This window comes from Natrix helvetica (assembly GCF_964273705.1).
Source record: "Natrix helvetica genome assembly, chromosome: 2".
NCBI classification, from domain to species: domain Eukaryota; kingdom Metazoa; phylum Chordata; class Lepidosauria; order Squamata; family Natricidae; genus Natrix; species Natrix helvetica.
Genome location: NC_138552.1, coordinates 13,460,335 through 13,479,685, shown reverse-complemented (window position 1 = coordinate 13,479,685; position 19,351 = coordinate 13,460,335). Strand labels below are relative to the sequence as shown.

Genomic DNA, 19,351 nt, shown 5'->3' with positions numbered 1-19,351 from the left:
AACACTGGAAGTCTTTAAGAAGATGTTGGATAGCCATCTGTCTGAAACGGTATAGGGTTTCCTGCCTAGGCAGGGGGTTGGACTAGAAGACCTCCAAGGTCCCTTCAACTGCTGTTGTATTGTATTGTATTGTATTGTATTGTATTGTATTGTATTGTATTGCATTGCATTGCATTGCATTGCACTGCACTGCACTGCATTGTATTGTATTGTATTGTATTGTATTGTATTGTATCTTTAGCAGAGTTTAGGGGATGTCAATGTCCTTGTTCTTCTTTTTATAGGGGCTTCAGGTATGTGTGTGCATCAAGTGAGGTTCTTTTGAGGGGGTTACAGATTACCAGAGTTGAAAGGGTCATCTAGTCCAACCCCCAGCCCAAGCAGGAGACCCTACACCCGTGATGGCGAACCTATGGCACTCAGAGCTATTTCTCCTTGCACGCGGAGCTATCACCAGTTACTCTTCCAGGTTCGGGCACAGCAGCCAGCTGGTCTTTACGTGCATTGGCGTGCCAGAAAGCAGAAGAGGAGCCACCCAGTGTGTATGTGCACGCTAGGAAATTTTTTCCCCAGGGCTGTACATGTGCGTTGGCCATTTGGTGATCTGGTTCCTGGCACGCATGCACACGCAAAAGCCACCAACAGGAAGAGCAACGGCCGCGCGTGCCAAAACACGTGGAGAGGGGATCCAGGCCATCACTTCTTAGCAGAGCAGAGCTGTGGTTGGGGTTTCCCTACCTCCCCACCTGAGTGGACTTCTTGTGTGGCCCCAGCCCTCCAGCCCATGGCTCATCTCCGGTCTGAAGTGCCTGGCCGGCTCGGGTGCCCCAGAAAAGCAGCAGCAGTAGCGGCAGCCACAAGTGGAAGGACAGGAGCGGCCAGCCGGACCCCTGCAGCCACTTCCACGCCAGCCAGAAGCGTCACTGTGACACCTGCAGGGGGTGAGGGGGCGCCGATGGCAAGGATGGGCAAGGGCTTCCCTTCCTCCCCACCCAAGCAGGCTTCTTGTACGGCTCCAGCCTGCGGCTCTGATGAGGATCTGCTGTCCAGAGCACTGCTGCTTCCAGCCGGGATATATTCTGCCAGGCCCTCAGCGGCATCTTTATGCAGGTAGCTTGCCTCCCCGCCAGCAGCTCCTCCAGCATACCGGCTGGAAGCAGCAGCGCAACAGTCGCTGTTACCAGGGGCGAAGGGGTGGGGGTGGTAGGAACAGGTGACCACCACCCCTTCATCCCTTCCCCAACAGCAGCTGTTGCACTTCTGCTTCTAGCCAGATGCTGGCGGAGGAGCTGTTGGGGGGGAGGGGAGCTACCCACATAAAGATGACGCAGAGGGCCTAGCAGAATATATCCCGGCTGGAAACGGCAGCACTCCGGACCACGGATCCTCATCAGAGCCGTGAACTGTAGCTGTGCAAGAAGCCTGCTTGGGTAGCACCATTTGGGTGGTTGGGAGGGAGGGAAGCTTGGGCCCACCAGTCCTCGCCATCGCCACTCGTTCGCCCCCAGTACCGGGACGCCTTGGCAACGCTCACCTCACGTGGCAGCAAGTGGGGTGGGCGTGGGTGGGTGTGTATGTGTGTGTGTATGTGTGTGTGTAACAGGGGCTGGCTGGGACCGATCATCTGAGTGACTGGCAAAGAATCCTTGGTTTCCCCACTGCCACGGCTCTCGGAGGAAGAAGGCAGGGATGCTGGCTGGCATTCACTTCCCTTACTGTTCACCGCCGCTGCCCCTGCAGGACGGAGCATTACTGCCCCCTCCCTGCTGGCTTCATCTCAGGCCCTGCCTGCCCTGCTTAGCTGGCTGGCTGGCCGGGAAACTGGCGAGGGAGCGAGCGGCGATGAGCAGGAAGGGAAATGAGCTCCAGCCAGTATCCCTGCCTTCTTCCTCCGAGAGCCGTGGCAGTGGGGAAACCAAGGCTTCTTTGCCAGCCTCTCAGCTGATCGGTCCCATCCAGCCCCTGTTACACACACACACACCACTTGTTGCCATGCGAGGCGAGCACTACTGGGGAGAAATCAGGGGGAGAGGGAGGAGAAGGCCATCCCTAGCAGAAGTTTGTTTTCTTCTCCCCCTCCTGCAGTAGTTAATTCCTGAGCTTTCTATCATAGGAGATGGAGCCAGAAGAGAGATGGCGACCAGATGTAATGATAAGTGGGAATGACCTTGGGGAACTGAAGAGCCACAAACTAAACAATGGTAAGACAGGTAGCAGTTGAGGCTGCAAAAGAAATGGGGCAGTGACAAGTATCCCAGAATGGGTCCTCTCTTATTCCTTGCACTGTACAGATGAGGGGGGAGAGAGATGTAGTCTCAGTCTTGTGAGTTTCTTTGAATGCAACCATACAATAAAGATAAAGCTACTACCCTCATGGGCTACTTCTTGTCTGAACTACCCTGCAAGGATGACATTGAGCCAGAAAAGGACAGCTGTGTTACTTTTTATAGACTAATATCTGAATCGGGGCTACTATCATTTTTATGCCCCTGTAATCCCTTGCTTTAGGATGGGATTGGGGTGACTGAGTGGAATTGAGCATTAACTGGCCAGATTCATGACCCTTATGCAGAGTTCGCAGCAGATATTTTCTTGTTGTACCCTGATAGAGAAACATCTGTTGCTCCCTAACCCTTATGAGTGCTTTTACCCCTAAGCTACTGCACCACTCAATCAGGGCTACTACCCTATTCCGATCATATTCTGACTCAGAATATTCATATTTAGACTGCCTATATAACGTCTTCCAACAAAATGGATACCCATGCAAACTAACAAAAAGCACTTGACCATTCTAACAATACAATCTATGAAAAGAATATATTACCATGCATAAAAAAGGTTCAGATACAATAAACACACTGTTACAATCACACAGAATCACCATAGCACAGAAACAGTGCTTTGGAAAATAGATGGACACCCCCCCCCCTTCTTTGTGGCAACCCCTGAGATATTGGAACACTGCTATCATGTCTCCCCTAGTCCTTCTTTTCATTAAACTAGACATGCCCAGTTCCTGCAACCGTTTATATATGCTTTAGCCTCCAGTCCCCTAATCATCTTTGTTCTCTGTACTCTTTGTAGAGTATCAACACTTGTGGGAATCTAAAGAGACTAGCTGACTTTATTGATCTAACTCAAAGGATCCAGCCAATGGATCATGGATCTGTCCACAGAACATGGGGAGGAAGACATTGCCATGTTTCCACAACACCACCACCAAAGCTTACAACCATTGACTAGGATAGTAATTTTCATACTTGACAATGTAGTGTGTATGTGCACTTCAACTCTCAAAGCCACCTGGTCAAGTGGGAGTGAAGAACCACGCCTCTTAAAGTTGCCAAGTTTGAAAAACACTGTAATATCTCTCAGGCATTCTCAATCTACCAAGTTACAACATGGTTTAAAAACTGTTCATAAAAATCATATCTTTTATCTGAAATATTTCCTTTTCTAAGTCAAAATTATATCAAATTCAGAAAAAGCACCACACTTCTTGCAAAATGCTGTGGGGTTTTTTGTTTTTTTTACAATATACACTTTCCCTTCCATAAGCTGAAATATCCACATCTCTTTAAATCTTAATTGAACCAATCTGGCACTGAACACCACTTACCAAAGCAACAGTTTTATGCAACAAAAGTAAGGGCACAATAAGTGTATTTCTAGCTTTCAAGCACTTTCTCTTGTTCTCTTATCATTTTGCTTTTCGAACTTTAGTTTCTTGTGGTTGCGCGTAGGCAGGAAAATTAGCTGTACTGTCACACAAATAATAGAAACTCCTTGCCTTTGATCTGTTTTATATTTATTCAAAATTGCTACATTGATGGAAGGGAAATGGTACCTATTTTGTGTTCTAACATGTGTAGTCAGAGCAAATACAATAGCTTGGTTTGTCTATTTATAACGGGTACTAACATTAGCAACTTTTTAAAAATCATGAATATTTGGCAAACACAGATTGACAGGAGTGATAGAAGCCCAACTGAAGTCCTTGTTTATACATCTGTCTCTGTGTCTGTATGTGTTGTGTATACACAGTATGCATATACTGTATAGTGGAAAGTGTGGATTATAAATTAATGGTATTTTTTTAACTTTAAAAAAGTCTTTGTTATTTAAAAAAAAAAACAGCCGTAAAAAGTGATACACTGAAACAATAGTGTTTGATGGAGTCTACTGTGAAATTCTTTAACCAAAGATGCAAGTGGATTTAATTCTAGCCTGATTAGATTTCTTAAATAGTTTTAGGCAAGGATTAAAATCTGAGTTGGGGAACATAGCAATTCTCCCTCCCTCTCCCTCTCCCTCTCCCTCCCTTCCTCCCTCTCTCTTCATTACTCTGGAATTTCCCCCTTCTTTCTTCCTTTTCTTTTATTAGCATTCCAATTAAGAGAATCCCAGCCAGATTTCTCACTCAAGACCCAAATAATGAGGCTCAAATATACCTGGGTATATTTTGCAAAGATCTAACTCTTTGGAGAAAGCTGGGATGTCAGAAAGTGATGAAGAGGACAACCAGAAGGAGGGTGGATGAAATCAATTGAACCAGTGATAGTATACCATTGGAAGATGTGAAGGACCAGGTTGGAAGCCGATCATCACATAGAAAATCTATTTAGGTGGTCACTAAGACTCAATGATGATTGAATGGCACATAATCAATTAAAATATTGTGACAAAGGGGAAAAGTGGAAGACCTGATCTCCTTTTTCTGTCTTCTTTCTTTTGAAAATCTTGCTGTTTTGGGAAAGTTGTCCTGTCCCTAAAGATCTTTGAGTTGGAAAAGTGATCTCCAAACATAGTTCGGTTTTATATAATATATATACACACATACACACACACACACACACACACACACACACACACATTTGGATTTTACTTTTTAAATAGCTTGGATTATTTTGAGCCAGTCTATAGTGAGACAGTGGGACAGTGGGAAGTTCTCTGTCTTATACAATTACTTGTGTAATTCTGGAAATGGAATTGCAAACTCTAGCAAAAAAGTTTGTATGGGTTCATTTGATCTACAGTAGAGTGGTGGCTCAGTAGATAAGATGCTGAGCTTGTCGCTCAGAAAGGTTGGCAGTTTGAGCTGCGTAATGGAGTGAGCTCCCATTACTTGTCCCAGCTTCTGCCAACCTAGCAGTTAGAAAGGATGTAAAAATACAAATAGAAAAATAGGAACCACCTTTGGTGGGAAAGTAACAGTGTTCCATGCACCTTCGGTGTTTGGTCATACCAGCCACATGACTACGGAGACGTCTTCGGACAGCGCTGGCTCTTCAGCTTTGAAATGGAGATGAGCACCGCCCCCTGGAGTCGGGAACGACTAGTACATATGTGCGAGGGGAACCTTTACCTTTAACTATTTTTCTGCAGATATTTCTTTTGGGAAAAGTAATATTTGAAGGTGTCATGACTCTTTGCTTCAAATCTGGCTTTTATATTGGAATTGAATATATATATTCCTGAGTCCCAGGAAACATTTAGCCATAAAATTAGAAGCTTCTAGACAAGATTCTGAAACACAGCCAATGTGTAACAGAGAATTGAGCTTGTCTTGTCCTGCCACATCAGTCAAAAGCTCTATTGTCACCTCTGGGATTGCTGATCATGTGTGCATGAATATAACATTTGTCAAGATTTTATACACACTGTTGTTTTGTCAGCTGATTTATGGGCTCTATATGGGCCATTGAGCACCAACTTCAAAATTACATGTGTTGGAATCTTAGATTCTTAGATCCAAAGCAAATATTGGCGTCACTGCACTGCCACTGTACTGTATAATCTAGAGCAGGGGTCACCAACCTTATGGGCCCCAGGGACCACTAAATTCATAATTTTAAATCCCGCAGACCGCTAATACGATCTGCCTAATGACTGGCTGGGTGGGCGTGGCAAGGTGGTCATGTGATTGGGTGGGTGTGGCCAACTCAATGTCACTCACGTTGAGGGGTGCCTTGCCAGCCTCTACTCTCCACTCCCCCCGCCCAGGCTCCTTAGGGCCCCAACAGGAAGCAGTTGCTGAAGCTAAGCAGCCACCATGAGAAAGAGCTGGCAAATAGCTGGTTCAGTTTACATTGGATCTGACCGAGAAGGAGGCTCAGCAGAAGCACCTCACTGAGAACTACGAGCATGGGCTTTCCAAGCAGAGGGAAGACCTGCAGGAGTGCAAGGCCAGGTGCCGGTGCCTGGAGGTCACTCACTTCTAGGCCATGATGCAGTCCCATTGGAATGAAGCCCTCTGGCTCTTTGCCACCAGAGGCACCTCCCTCTGGACTTTGCCCAAAGACCCTGCACCAGGAGGCTGAAGCAGACCCCAAGTTGGAATTTCTACCCCCCTCTGACCTGCACAAAAAGACTCCAAAGGGGGAGACTCTCTGCAGCAACACAAACGTTCATTGCACATATCTGGCCCAGGGGCCATAGTTTGAGGACCATTGATTTAATGCCACATAAAAAATGCAAATAATTTTTCTGCGGACCACCAAATTTTTCTCACAGACCACCAGTGTTCCATGGACCACCAGTTGGTGACCGCTGATGTAGAGAGAGAAGGATAGATCCTTGAGTCAGAATATAAAAGGCATTTCTTAGCAGAAAGATCCAATCTGTTTCTCTCTGGGCATGCTACAGGTTTTACTCACAGATAAATTCCTCTGATGCCACAATGCAACATTTTCTCATCGTAATGTGATTTGGGTGACCTATGCCACTTTGGGAAGAACATTTTAATTTTTAGAATATAACTAGGTAGACAATGGATTATTCTAAGACCCAATTTGCATATTATAAGCATGAATTCAATAAACATCATTTCTCCACATTGGATTCTTCAGCATACATGAAACTAAGCTATGAACTGCAATAATCTGTGATATTTTCTGTAGCTAAATCTGTGGGATCAAATGGCAAGAAAAGACAATTTTCTTTCAGAATCTTAAAAATAGCCTCCTAGGTTTTTTTTTTTTTCAACTTAGCAAGCAGGGACCAAAATGTTACCAACTCACATTTCTGTGTTCTTGTGACATGAAATCAAAGTGAAAAACTATCAAGTGGAAGAAATAATAATAAAATAGAAGAAAAAAATGTCCTTCTTAAAAAAAAAAAGCATGAGAAAAGTGACCAATACAATGTCTCAAAAAGTTGATTAAAGTTTGCCCTGTTTTATCGAGTAAGGACTCCCAGATTGAGAGAGAAAGTGATTTATTATCTTTTCCCCCTATCGCAAGTGTATACATATGTATGAATATGGGCATGTACCTTACCAAGATGCTTCGGAAATTTAATCTATCATCCACAAAAGTATGTATGTTATGGAAATTATGCTGGGCTTAATTATACTTAATGTGAATTATTCAAAGCATAGCAGGGAGACGGGGGAAAAACATACAAAGGAGCCTGACATTTTAATTGGTCCTTCAGAACAGACAAAACAATTTCCTCTCCAGGAAATTTACATCTCTCCCATCAAAACAGTTGCCTCATGTGAGCAGAACTTCATTAACAAGATTAATTATCATGCCTTGTGCCTGCTCATCAGGTGTGCCAGTCAGGTGAAGAGGTGAACACAAGGGAGGGAAAGTTAAGGATTGGCATTGATTCTAAAAGGAAAGAAGAAATAGAAAGAACATCTTACCTTGATCATTAGCCATTTTGTCAGGATGTTCCACTGCAAAAGCAAATACAATATTGTCAGATTTTTGACACTTTCTGGGATGTACATTGACACATCAAGTCAACAATTCTGTTAACCAAGTTTTATTTCAAGATGGTGCCACTTCACACTTTTCCTTGGCAGATTGATGGGCAGAAAAGGCGAGATTTTAGCATTTTGAGAGACTGGAAACGCAAGTGTGACTTGGATCATCTGTGACTCATTACTAATGAAGTTAGATGTTGCCTTTCTGAATGGGGGAGTAATCCACATTGTTTTCCTTTTAGATGTGAGGTATCATCTGGAAAGCTTAATTAAATGTGAAAATGAGATGGAAGAGAGATTGTTCCTTTGAATAATTAGACACGAACTCTCCCGTGTGATAGTTCTGAAAGCTAGTTCTGAAAGTTAGTTCTGACTGAAGTGGTTAACATTTTAAGCCCTTTCAAAAAGTGATCTCGCTGACTTTTCATGATAATTATCAAAAGAAAAATTCAATTACAAAGAGCCTAGTCAAATGCCTAAGATTTTTACACATTGCTAGAAGTCCTAAAGTACAAACACAAACTCTTCATTGAACTGCAGACAACCCAACTCAAGTTCAAAATCACATAGAATTCTAAACATTATCCTATATTATTTCAAAACCCAAAGGTGCTTTTCCAAAAGGCTTTCTTGTTTTTTTCCCCCTTGAAAACGTTTCACTTCTCATCCAAGGAGCTTCTTCAGTTCTGAAGAAAAGCACCTTTGGGACAAGCATGGTTTGGATGATTACGAATCTCCATAGACATATTGTTTCAAAATATTTGACAGAGGTTCAAAAAAAGTTTCCCAGGCACGTTGTCTGACAACACTGTACACAGTATCTCTATTTGGTAGCCATGTGTCAAAGAGACACCTGAATAGGTATCCCTGGGCCTGATTGTCTAATCTTGTTCCTTTTCACTCTGTCTCTATCCAAATCAGAGGACACTTCACATCAGTGATGTGCAGTCAGGGGAGGCAGGGGAGGCAGAGCCTCACCGCTCTCATCATGAAAATTAAAAAAAATTACTCCGGGAAGCCGCGAAAGTGGCTGGGAGAGGCGCACGGCTTGGTTTAGCCTCCCTGGACATCGCAGCAGCAGCCCCAAGTGCGCCGATCTCACCATTTTTTGCATCGGGCAAGCCCGGGACCCTTGCAAGGGGAATGGGACCACGTGTGCAGGAGGCTCCTCAGCGCCAGCCTCAGATCAGTGCAGCCATGGTCCCCTTCATGTTGGCTCAGGAAGGAGGGGAATGGGACCACGTGTGCAGGGGAAGGGCTCGCCCGATGCAAAAAATGCCTAGGTAACATCATCAGTGCTAGAAGGGAGTGGTGGGGGGAGGAGGAGAAAGGAGAAGTTTCTCTTCTAAGAAATGTCTTTTCAGTGGAGCTGTGGCAGCCTGCCTGTCCCTTTCTGACATTTCTGAGAAGAGAAACTTCTTCGGTCGGGCTGCGCCCATGCGATCGGAGCAACCACGCGGTTTGAAGACATCACCAGCCTCACCAGCCATAAACCTCACCGCACGTCACTGCTTCACATGCTCTTCCTAGAGCTAAGTTAACTCATCTTCATGATTCCTCATAGTGTGTCAAGGAGACTTCTGACTAGGACTATCTTCAGCTGGTTACATATGCAGTGGCACTAGCAGTTATGTGTCTGTTGTGGTCTGTCGGCCACCAGCACCTCCAGCAGCTGAATCAGAAGAGGAGGAGGAGGAGGAGGGTGTGGGAGTCAGGGTCAGCATCAAGGCAACCTGAGAGCTCCGAGGGGGGAGAGGGAATGGAGCTGGCAGAGAGAGAGAGAGAGACAGAGAGACAGAAAGAGAGAGACACGGAGCCTGGAACATCTGTCAGCCCTCAGATGGAGAGTCAACAGCCCCCATGTCTGGAGGTGGCTGATGAGGAAGAGGAGGAACAGCTGGGTCCAGTGCCTGATGCGTGGATGCGCAGCAGGCAGAGGAGAGGAGAGCAGTGGAAATCCATGGGCCGGTCCTTGGGAAGGAAGAGCCATCGCTGCTAGCTATGCCCCATCCTAGCTCTGGGGATAAAAAGGCAGGAGGCAGATATAAACAGATGTGGCAGACAACTATTCCTCTTCCGGCTGGCTGGACTTGTTACCCTGCTGTGAGAGAGAAACTTTTTGCCGAGGCTGCCAGCACTCCTAATAAAGGAATCTTTGAGTTCACTTCAGAAGGTTTGACATGTTTGGGGAGCTGGGTCACAACAGTATCTCTTAGAACAGAGTATGTTATACTTGGTTTCGTGAACTGCATTGGTTGCCAGTTTGCTTCTGGATTCATTTCATTCATTTGCTTGCATTGCATTTTTTTTTTAGTTCTACTAACGAAAACCTTCAATATCTAAGTATTTAAGAACTGTTTTCGTATGGTTAAAGGAAAACATGTATTGTAGTCAGGCAGGGACAATCGGATTTTTCTTCTTTGGTTTTGGTGGGAGTTGTTTTCAGAGGTGGGTTTCACATAATTTTACCACCAGTTCGCCACGAACCAAACAATCTTCCATACATGAGCCTGGCATTCCATGCAGGCGCTTTGCTTGTGCATGTGACTTGCATGCATGCACACAACTTAGAAAACATGGCTAAACAGGATGGCATAGCACCAGGGTGGGTGGGCGGTGGAAGGCCCACCCACAGGTCACCACCAGTGGTTCACCTGAACCGGTCTGAACTGACTGAATACCACCACTGGCTGTTTTGGGAGGGTTTTGGCTCAGTTCTGCTTTGGCATTTATAGCAACTAACTGCAGTTCCATGTCTCTTTCTCTATTGAACTGGCAGCCAGAATCCCAAATAAGATTTTACAAAACACATGACAGATTTTCCTAAAATTGTCCTAACTGAAGAGTTGGCTGAGATGTAGGAATACTCACTCTATGAATTGCAATGTTCTGACAATGTTTCCAACACTCTCCATTTTCAAATTCTCAGGGCAGGAGCAAAGGTCTCCATTTTCGTTTCCTATTTTACAAAAATATCCCTCCTCCGTCCAACTATTGGATGGAGTGAAGAGGAACATATTTGCATCAAGGCAATATAAAAGTATTTCTGACATGATGAGATGGAAAATAGCAGTCTCGTGTCCCAGAAATGACACAGTGCGATCCACTCAAGTTTGAAACTTTATTTGCTTATACCAAATAGACAGAATCTTGCAAGGTTAAAGCTATATATCCTTCTAATTTAATAAATATGTTGTTGTTGTTCAGTCACTAAGTCATGTCTGATTGTTCATACCCCATGGACCATAGTACACCAGGCCCCACTGTCCTCCAGGGTCTTCCAGAGATTGTTGTAACAACTTGCCTCCAGAAGTTGTGAATGATCCAACACTGGAGGTTTTTAAGAAGATGTTGGATAACCATTTGTCTGAAGTGGTGTAGGATTTCCTGCCTAAGCAGGAGGTTGGACTAGAAGACCTCCAAGGTCCCTTCCAACTCTGTTATTCTATGCTGAATTCTATGAGCTTGTCCAAATTCATATTCATTGTATCAATGATACCATCTAACCATCAAATTCTCTGGTTGACCCCTTCTTTTGCCATTAGTCTTTCCCAATATCAAAGTCCTCACTTCTCATTAGGTGGCCAAAGTATTTGAGCGTCAGCTTCAATATCTGTCTTTCCAAAAGAAATCAGGTTCATTTTCTTCAGAATTGATTGATTTGATCTCCTGGCACTCCAAGGACTCTCAAGAGTCTTCTCCAACACCACAAAACCTAATAAATGTACCCTGGGAGCAGGGTTGGTATTCACTTACCTTCCCTACAGGTTCACAAATGTGAACTTGTGAGTCCACACATGTGCTTGGCCTTCCATGCATGCACTTTGACTTGAAAGCGTGGCTAAATAGCACGGCATAGAGCCGGGGCTGGGGTACGTGGGCAGGCCCTCCCGCAACTTCCACTACTGGTTTGGGTGAACCAGTCTGAACCTGCTGAATACCACCTCTGCGTGGGAGATTTTAGAATGTGGCTATCCTGAAACTTTTCTTGCTCCCACTTCCGGTTAAGGACTGTACCATCTCTTTTGATTTGGTAGCAATATAAACTGTTTTAATGAAAACCATTTTATTTGCCTTTCTTTCTGTTTAAATGTTGCTTCTCGTGGTTATGCTTCAAATAGGGGTGGGTGGAAATTGAAGTTTAGAATTTAGTTTGAAGAGTTAATAGTTGTGCAATTACACAACCAATGTTATAATTTTAGGTAATGTAAAAGATAGAGGTTGCAAATGTATTAGTATTTTACTGTGTTGGAAAGAGTCAGAAATCTTTTTTTTTCTTTCCCCCCTTCTTTTCTCCCCTCCCTTTTTTTTGCTTCCCCCTCATTTAAAAACAACATTTTCATTGTATTGCATTTTATAGTATAATAACCTAATAACTTAGAACTGAGGAGAAACTTCCTGACAGTTAGAACAATTAATCAGTGGAACAGAAGTTGCCTCCAGAAGTTGTGAATGCCCCAACACTGGAAGTCTTTAAGAAGATGTTGGATAGCCATTTGTCTGAAACGGTATAGGGTTTCCTGCCTAGGCAGGGGGTTGGACTAGAAGACCTCCAAGATCCCTTCCAACTCTGCTATTGTATTGTATTGTAACCCTTATATATTACTATTATAAATGAGATTGAATGTAGTAACAGAATAACAGAGCTAGAAGGGACCTTGGAGATCTTCTAGTCCAAGCCCTGTGCTAAAGCAGGAGACTCTACACCATTTCAGAAAAAGGCTGTCCAATGTCTTCTTATTAGCCTCCAATGTTGGAGCACCAGAGGTGGTATTAAGCCGGTTCTCTCCGGTTCGAGCGAACTGGTTGCGACGGCTGTGGGAGGCTCTGCCGCCCCGCCCCGATGTAATGTACGAGCATTGCGCATGCACAGAAGGCAGTGCACATGTGCAGACATGGCGCATGTGCTCATATTTGTGAATTGATAGGGAAGGTAAATGAATTCCACTGTTGTGGAGCACCCACAATTTCTAAAGGCAAACTGTTCCATTGTTTTATTGTTTCCAATATCAAAAAAATGTCTCCTTAGTTCTTTCCTTTTTGGTTCTTTCCTAAATTAGATTCCATCCATTACTTCTTGATCTGCTTTCAGGTGCTTTGGAGAACAGATTGACCCCCTCTTCTTTGTAGAAACTCCTGAGATATTGTCTGGGCTCCCTTTCTGGAATGTTCTGCCTCCTCCCTGGGAAACTGGGTGCTTCTAACAACATTCCCCTCACTTCATCTACATATTCCATCACAACAAGATATTTAAAAAGTATTACAGTACATATTTTAGATTCAAAGATCCTATTACATCCTTCCCTCCATCCTACAATTGGCATATAAAAATAATTCCCAATTTTAGAAAGAAATACTAATGAGATAGAAAGATAAATTGGAGGAAAAAGTCCTGTGTCACAGTCAGATTTCAGTCCAGTATTGGAAGATAAATCCTTGCACGTAACTTTCCAGTATCATATTCAAGTCACCAATGTAACAATATTTAATCCAAAAAGTCATCCTTAATAGATCTAATGTTTATTAATTGCTTTATTTACTTTGCTATCCATTAGCATAAGAGTAATTTCTTAATAAGTCAACTCAAGAATTCATATCTTCCATAGCAAAAAAAAAAAAAAGAGGTAAAGATAAAGGTTTCCCTCGCACATATTTGCTAGTCGTTCCCGACTCTAGGGGGTGGTGTTCAACTCTGTTTCAAAGCCGAAGAGCCAGCATTATCCGAAGACGTCTCCGTGGTCATGTGGCTGGTATGACTAAACACCGAAGGTGCACGGAACGTTGTTACCTTCCCACCAAAGGTGGTTCCTATTTTTCTACTTGCATTTTTACATCCTTTCTAACTGCTAGGTTGGCAGAAGCTGGGACAAGTAATGGGAGCTCACTCTATTACGCAGCACTAGGGATTCGAACTGCCAAACTGCCAACCTTTTTAATCAACAAGCTCAGCTTTTTACCCTGTTTTCCCCATTGGGCTTATTATCCAGTGAGGTCTTATTTTGGGGAAAACAAGACCTCCCCGGATAATAAGCCCAATTGGGCTTTTGAGTGTATGCACTATAATAAGCCCTCTCCTGAAAATAAGCCCTCCCCCAAAATATTGCAACACAGCAGCAGCCATGAGGTGATCATGCTCACCACCTCCTGCACCTCAAAAATAACAAGTCCTCCCTGAAAATAAGGCCAAGTGCTTATTTCGGGGGTCAAAAGAAAATAAGTTCCTGTCCTATTTTCGGGAAAACATAGTCGCCACTGAGCCACCATGTCCCTTTTAAATATGCTACGTAACACATCATTTCCCATCTGATGCTCTCTAAATGTGATAGGACTACAATTACCAGAATTCTAAGCTCTTTTCTACTTTTGCACCCATGTCTGGATGATGTCAATTTGGGGAAGACTGAGCTAGCATTCTGTTTAGAGAATGCTGATCTTATATCATCTTCCTATATCATATCTGGAAAAAAAAAGTAATGGGCTTCTAATCAAGGTTTCTACCTGAAGTCTTTAAGCAATAAGAAAACTCGATAAAACAGGATCACCAGCTGCTTCTACCTATCCTCAAAGGAAGCATGAGTAGGATTCCAAGGAGGAAACCAAACAGGAGCCTGCTTCCAATTCTATTTATTGAAAGATTCATACACGTTCAAGAATACTAAAGGAGATCCATATAGTATTCATCCCATGCAGATAAAGAAGTGTCCTAATAGGGATTGGCAGAGAAAGTGTATTGCTTGAAATCTGTCCCTTGGCAAAGGCACCTGCTAAGAACCTTTAATATTCAGTTGCTTTACAGAACCCAGTCTGCAATTAAAATTAATGTGAAAATTGGAAGTGACAGTTTTGAATAAAATTATGCCACAGTTGGAGCAGAGGGGAATAATTCTCATCAGTCTGACTCTTCCCAAATTCCCAATTTTAGATCTAGGTGAAAGCTAGCGCAGTCTCATAATGAATGATTTGAAAAACCAAGGGATTCACTTCCTGGCGTGATACGAATATAAGCTACTCTTTTCAACGGATACTTTTAGTTAACCACATTCTTGAACAGAGCCACTCATCTTCCAACGCTCAGTTACTCATGGAAAAGTTGCAACAGAAATGTGGGTGCTGAAATGTTATTTTGCACTTGGAATACTGAATCCAATTTGGTCACAGTGATGCAACAAAGATGCCAAGGCCCTAGAAAGAGTGAAGTGAAGAGCAACTAATTTGATAAGGGGTTTGAAGGGTAAACCATACGATGAATGGTGAAGGAAAATAGGTATAGCTAGTCTAATGAAGAGAAGGAGTAGGTCATAGGAGGAGGATATCATAGCTGTCTTCCTCTAAAGACCTTTACCGGCCCTATGAGTCTATGATTTTGAATCTTTCTGCTATAAACACAGTGGAAGGCTGGAAGTGAAGATTTGCTTATTGCACAATTCAGCCTATGGGCCATTAACCTGGGAAGTTAAAAAGGAGGAGGAGCTTCCGGGGGCAATGGCCTTCCCAAAGCTCCGTGAACGATGGGGCTCTTTGGCAGGGACAGCAGGCGTTTTCGGCCCCCGTTGGTCATTCTGGGGGGCCTAGAATCATTAAGTGGCAACCCTGGCTCTCGTTGTTAACAGCTGGGACCCTGGGGGAGGTCCAGATAGCCAGGAGGACGGAGGCGGAGGAGGAGGAGGACGGCGAAGAGGCGAGAATGCAGAGAATGCAGAGGCCGAGCCGCGGCAGCGAAAAAACACCAAGAGCAGAAAGGAGGAGGTCCGTGTGGCTGCCAGGGCAGCGGGACAACGGGACAGCGGAGGAGCGACTCCGGGAGGATAGCGAGTCGGTGAGGAGAACGTGTGGGAGGCGAGCTATATCCTGCTGTGCGGGGGCGGCGTTTGGATCCGACCGACGGTGGCGACGGGGCGGCAGAAATGGCGCTGGAATATCGGGCGCCCTATTTCTCATCTATCTCTCTGACCGCAGCCTGGCTAAGAGGCCAGTGGGGCCGGTGGGGCTGGAGAGAAGCTGTGGAGACTGTAGAAGAAAGCCAGGGGGTCGCCGGAGGTTTTGGGCGACCTCCAGAAGATCAATAGGCCGAGCAGCTGGCCTTGGCACCCCGCCTACCCCCCCCCGCCCACCCCACCCCCCGCACCCCCGCTGAGGTGCGATCCCTGTATACTCTAAGAACTACCTAAGAACTACCTCTCGGTCTCTGGGCCTTAAGAACTACCTCTGGGCCTCGCTGGTGGACTGTAGATTACTGTGGATTGCGAGGTCTGCTTCCTCTCCCATCTTATCTGCCTGTCAAATACTCATTGCTCTATTTTACATCAAGTTACATCTTGGACCTGCTGCAAAGAAAAACCCTGCCACAGCCATAGTCATGGATTGATTAACATTTTTATCTATTCAAGGTCTGACATTCTTCGACTACGAGGGTCCCCCCTCTCGCAGGCATGCCCCCTTGCCCTGATGAGGGCCCACCTCGATGAGGGGTTTATTAACCCAGAGAGGTGGAGGAAGCGGGGGATTAGGGGTTTTTTAGTAAAATGTTTTTTAAAGGTTTTAAGGGGTTCCAGGGAGGGGGGGAGGGTTACTTGGCCTTGGGGTATGGACATAGCCAGGTCAACAGGTGGGATCAGGACGGAGGGGAGCGGAGTGGGGGGTGGTGGGAGGAAACACCATTCCTACAAGGGGAATTCCAATTGCGACGGTCGTAGGGAGGGGCGGGTGTGAGGACACTAGAAGAACATACAGTCGGTTGGGAGACCGGGGCCGCTGGATACGCCCGGTCGCTTGTACCAACCCCCGCAGGCTAGGTGGACAGGATCGGCAGAGCCTGGGCCTTAGGCTGATGTTATGTAATGCGAGGTCCGTGATTAATAAGGCCCCCCTCATCAGTGACTTGATCAAAGAGGGGGAGCCGGACCTCGCAGGAATAACGGAAACCTGGCTGGGCCCGGAGGGGGGTTTGCCCCTCAGGGAAATGTGCCCTCCAGGTTACCGTGTATTCCACCAGCCACGGGCCCAAGGTAGGGGTGGTGGGGTAGCGATAATCATCCGGGAAGATTTGGCACCGAGAGAATTCACTGTGTCGCAGACATCTGGTTGTGAGTCTCTGGGCGTGAAATGGGGCCCAGGGAGTCAGCTGGGCCTGTTGATAGTATACCTGGCTCCCCGCCATACATCAACGGCCCTGCCCGGGCTCCTCGAGCGGATCGCGGAGATGGCGGTTGAAACCCCCAAGCTATTAGTGATGGGGGATTTCAACCTGCCATTGACGGGAGAGGCATCCGGGGCAGCCCGGGAATTCATGGCTTCCATGACAGCCATGGATCTGACTCAAGTAGTTCAGGACCCCACGCACGAGGGAGGCCACATACTGGATCTTGTGTTTGTCTCCGACCAGTGGACGAGTGATCTGGGAAGAGGGAATTTAGTCATCACGCCCCTGTCATGGTCAGATCACTCACTTCTCCAGCTGGACTTCCCTGGCGCTGCTCCCCACCGCGGGGAGGCGGAACCAGACTATCCCAGATGGTTCCGCCCCAGGCGTCTGATGGAACCAGATAGGTTCCAGGCGGAGCTTGGGCCACCTCCTGCAGACCTGCCCCGCCCCCGGGCAGAGGACCTGGTAGCCGCGTGGAATAATGCGGCCGCCGGTGCCTTGGACCGGGTGGCGCCTTTGCGGCCTCTCCGACGGCCACGATCGACCCGGGCCCCCTGGTTTAACGGGGAGCTAAGGGCGATGAAACGCCTTAGGAGACGCCTAGAGAGCAAGTGGAGGTCCTCCCGCTCCGAATCCGACCGAGCACAGGTAAGAGCCTATGTAAGGACTTACCTTGTGGCAATAAGAGTGGCCAAACGTCAGTATTGTGCCACCCTTATAGCGTCCGCAGAGAACCGCCCTGCCGCCCTGTTTCGGGTGACCCGCTCCCTTTTGTCACAGGGGCAGTGGGATCCCCCATTGCTGGGCCGGGCAGAGGAATTTGGAGAGTTCCTGCAGGATAAAATCGATCGGATCCGAAGGGGATGGACCCACCTCAGTGCTCCAGTGGGGACGTCCGAGGCTAGTCTTGAGAGACCATGCTGGGAGGAGTTTGACCCTGTTGTCACCGAAGATTTGGACAGGTTGCGCGGGCGACTGCGAGCCACCACATGTTTATTGGACCCGTGTCCCTCCTGGTTGGTACTGGCCTCCTGGGAGGGCTCACGAGGCTGGCTACTGGGGCTGGTGAACGCTTCGCTGGGTGAGGGCCTTTTACCAATCGCCTTGAAAGAGGCGGTGGTGAGGCCCCTGCTCAAGAAGCCTTCTCTGGACCCAACGGAGCTAGCAAATTACCGTCCTGTCTCCAACCTTCCTTTCTTAGCGAAGGTTGTTGAGAGTGTGGTGGCTCAGCAGTTTCCGCACCACCTGGAGGAAGCTGATTATCTAGACCCGCGCCAGTCCGGCTTCCGACCCGGTCACAGCACGGAGACAGCCTTGGTCGCGTTGGTGGATGATCTCTGGAGGGCAAAGGATGGGGGTTGTTCCTCCATCCTTGTCCTATTAGACCTCTCGGCGGCCTTCGATACCATCGACCATGGTATCCTATTGCGCCGTCTGGAGGGGTTGGGGGTCGGGGGCACCGTATTACGATGGTTCCGCTCCTACCTCTCTGGCCGGACGCAATGTGTGTTGGCAGGAGAGGAGAGGTTGACCGCGAGGCCCCTTATCTGTGGGGTCCCACAGGGGTCGATCCTCTCGCCTCTCCTGTTCAACATATGTATGAAGCCGCTGGGCGAGATCATCCGTGGTTTTGGGGTGGGATACCATCTGTACGCTGATGACACTCAGCTGTACATTTCCACCCCAAACCACCCCAACGAGGCTGTTGAAGCGATGTCCCGGTGTCTGGAAGCCGTACGGGTCTGGATGGATGACAACAGGCTCAGGCTCAACCCCTCCAAGACAGAGTGGCTGTGGCTTCCGGCTTCCCGGTTCAACCAGCATATGCCATCGCTGGCCATCGGGGACGATCAATTAGCCCCGGTGGAAGGGGCGCGCAATTTGGGCATCCTCCTTGATGCCCGGCTGTCTATGGAAGATCACGTGGCAGCCGTGGCGAGGGGGGCGTTCCACCAGGTTCGCCTGGTGCACCAATTGCGGCCCCTTTTGGACCGGGAGGCCTTGCGCACAGTCACTCACGCGCTGGTGACGTCTCGCCTGGACTACTGTAACGCTCTCTACATGGGGCTCCCCTTGAGGTGCACCCGGAGACTGCAGTTGGTCCAGAATGCAGCCGCGCGGGTAATTATGGGGAGATCGAGGTTCTCCCATATAACACCCATCCTGCGCGAGCTGCACTGGCTTCCTGTGGCCTACCGGGTGCGCTTCAAGGTGCTGGTTACCACCTTCAAAGCGCTCCATGGCACAGGGCCTAGTTACCTGCGGGATCGCGTCCTGCCCCATACATCCCTGCGACCCGTCCGCTCACACAGAGAGGGACTACTCCGGGTGCTGTCCTCCAGAGAGTGCCAGAGGGCGATGCCCAGGAGTAGGGCCTTCTCTGTAGTGGGCCCCACCCTTTGGAATGACCTCCCCCCAGACATCAGGACAACAACCGACCTTCGCTCCTTCCGTATGAAGCTGAAAACCTACCTGTTTTGACTAGCTGACCTGGC

The 19,351-nt window shown here is 47.0% G+C and overlaps 1 protein-coding gene across 1 annotated transcript in view; it reads right to left on the bottom strand.

The window, feature by feature from the left end:
* DCC (DCC netrin 1 receptor) overlaps nucleotides 1–19,351 on the bottom strand; it is a 1,323,879-nt gene that overhangs the window by 112,934 nt on the left and 1,191,594 nt on the right. Inside the window, exon 21 of the mRNA XM_081942031.1 lies at nucleotides 7,652–7,684. Coding sequence (XP_081798157.1) covers nucleotides 7,652–7,684 — 33 coding nt within the window. The remainder of the gene's footprint in view (nucleotides 1–7,651; nucleotides 7,685–19,351) is intronic.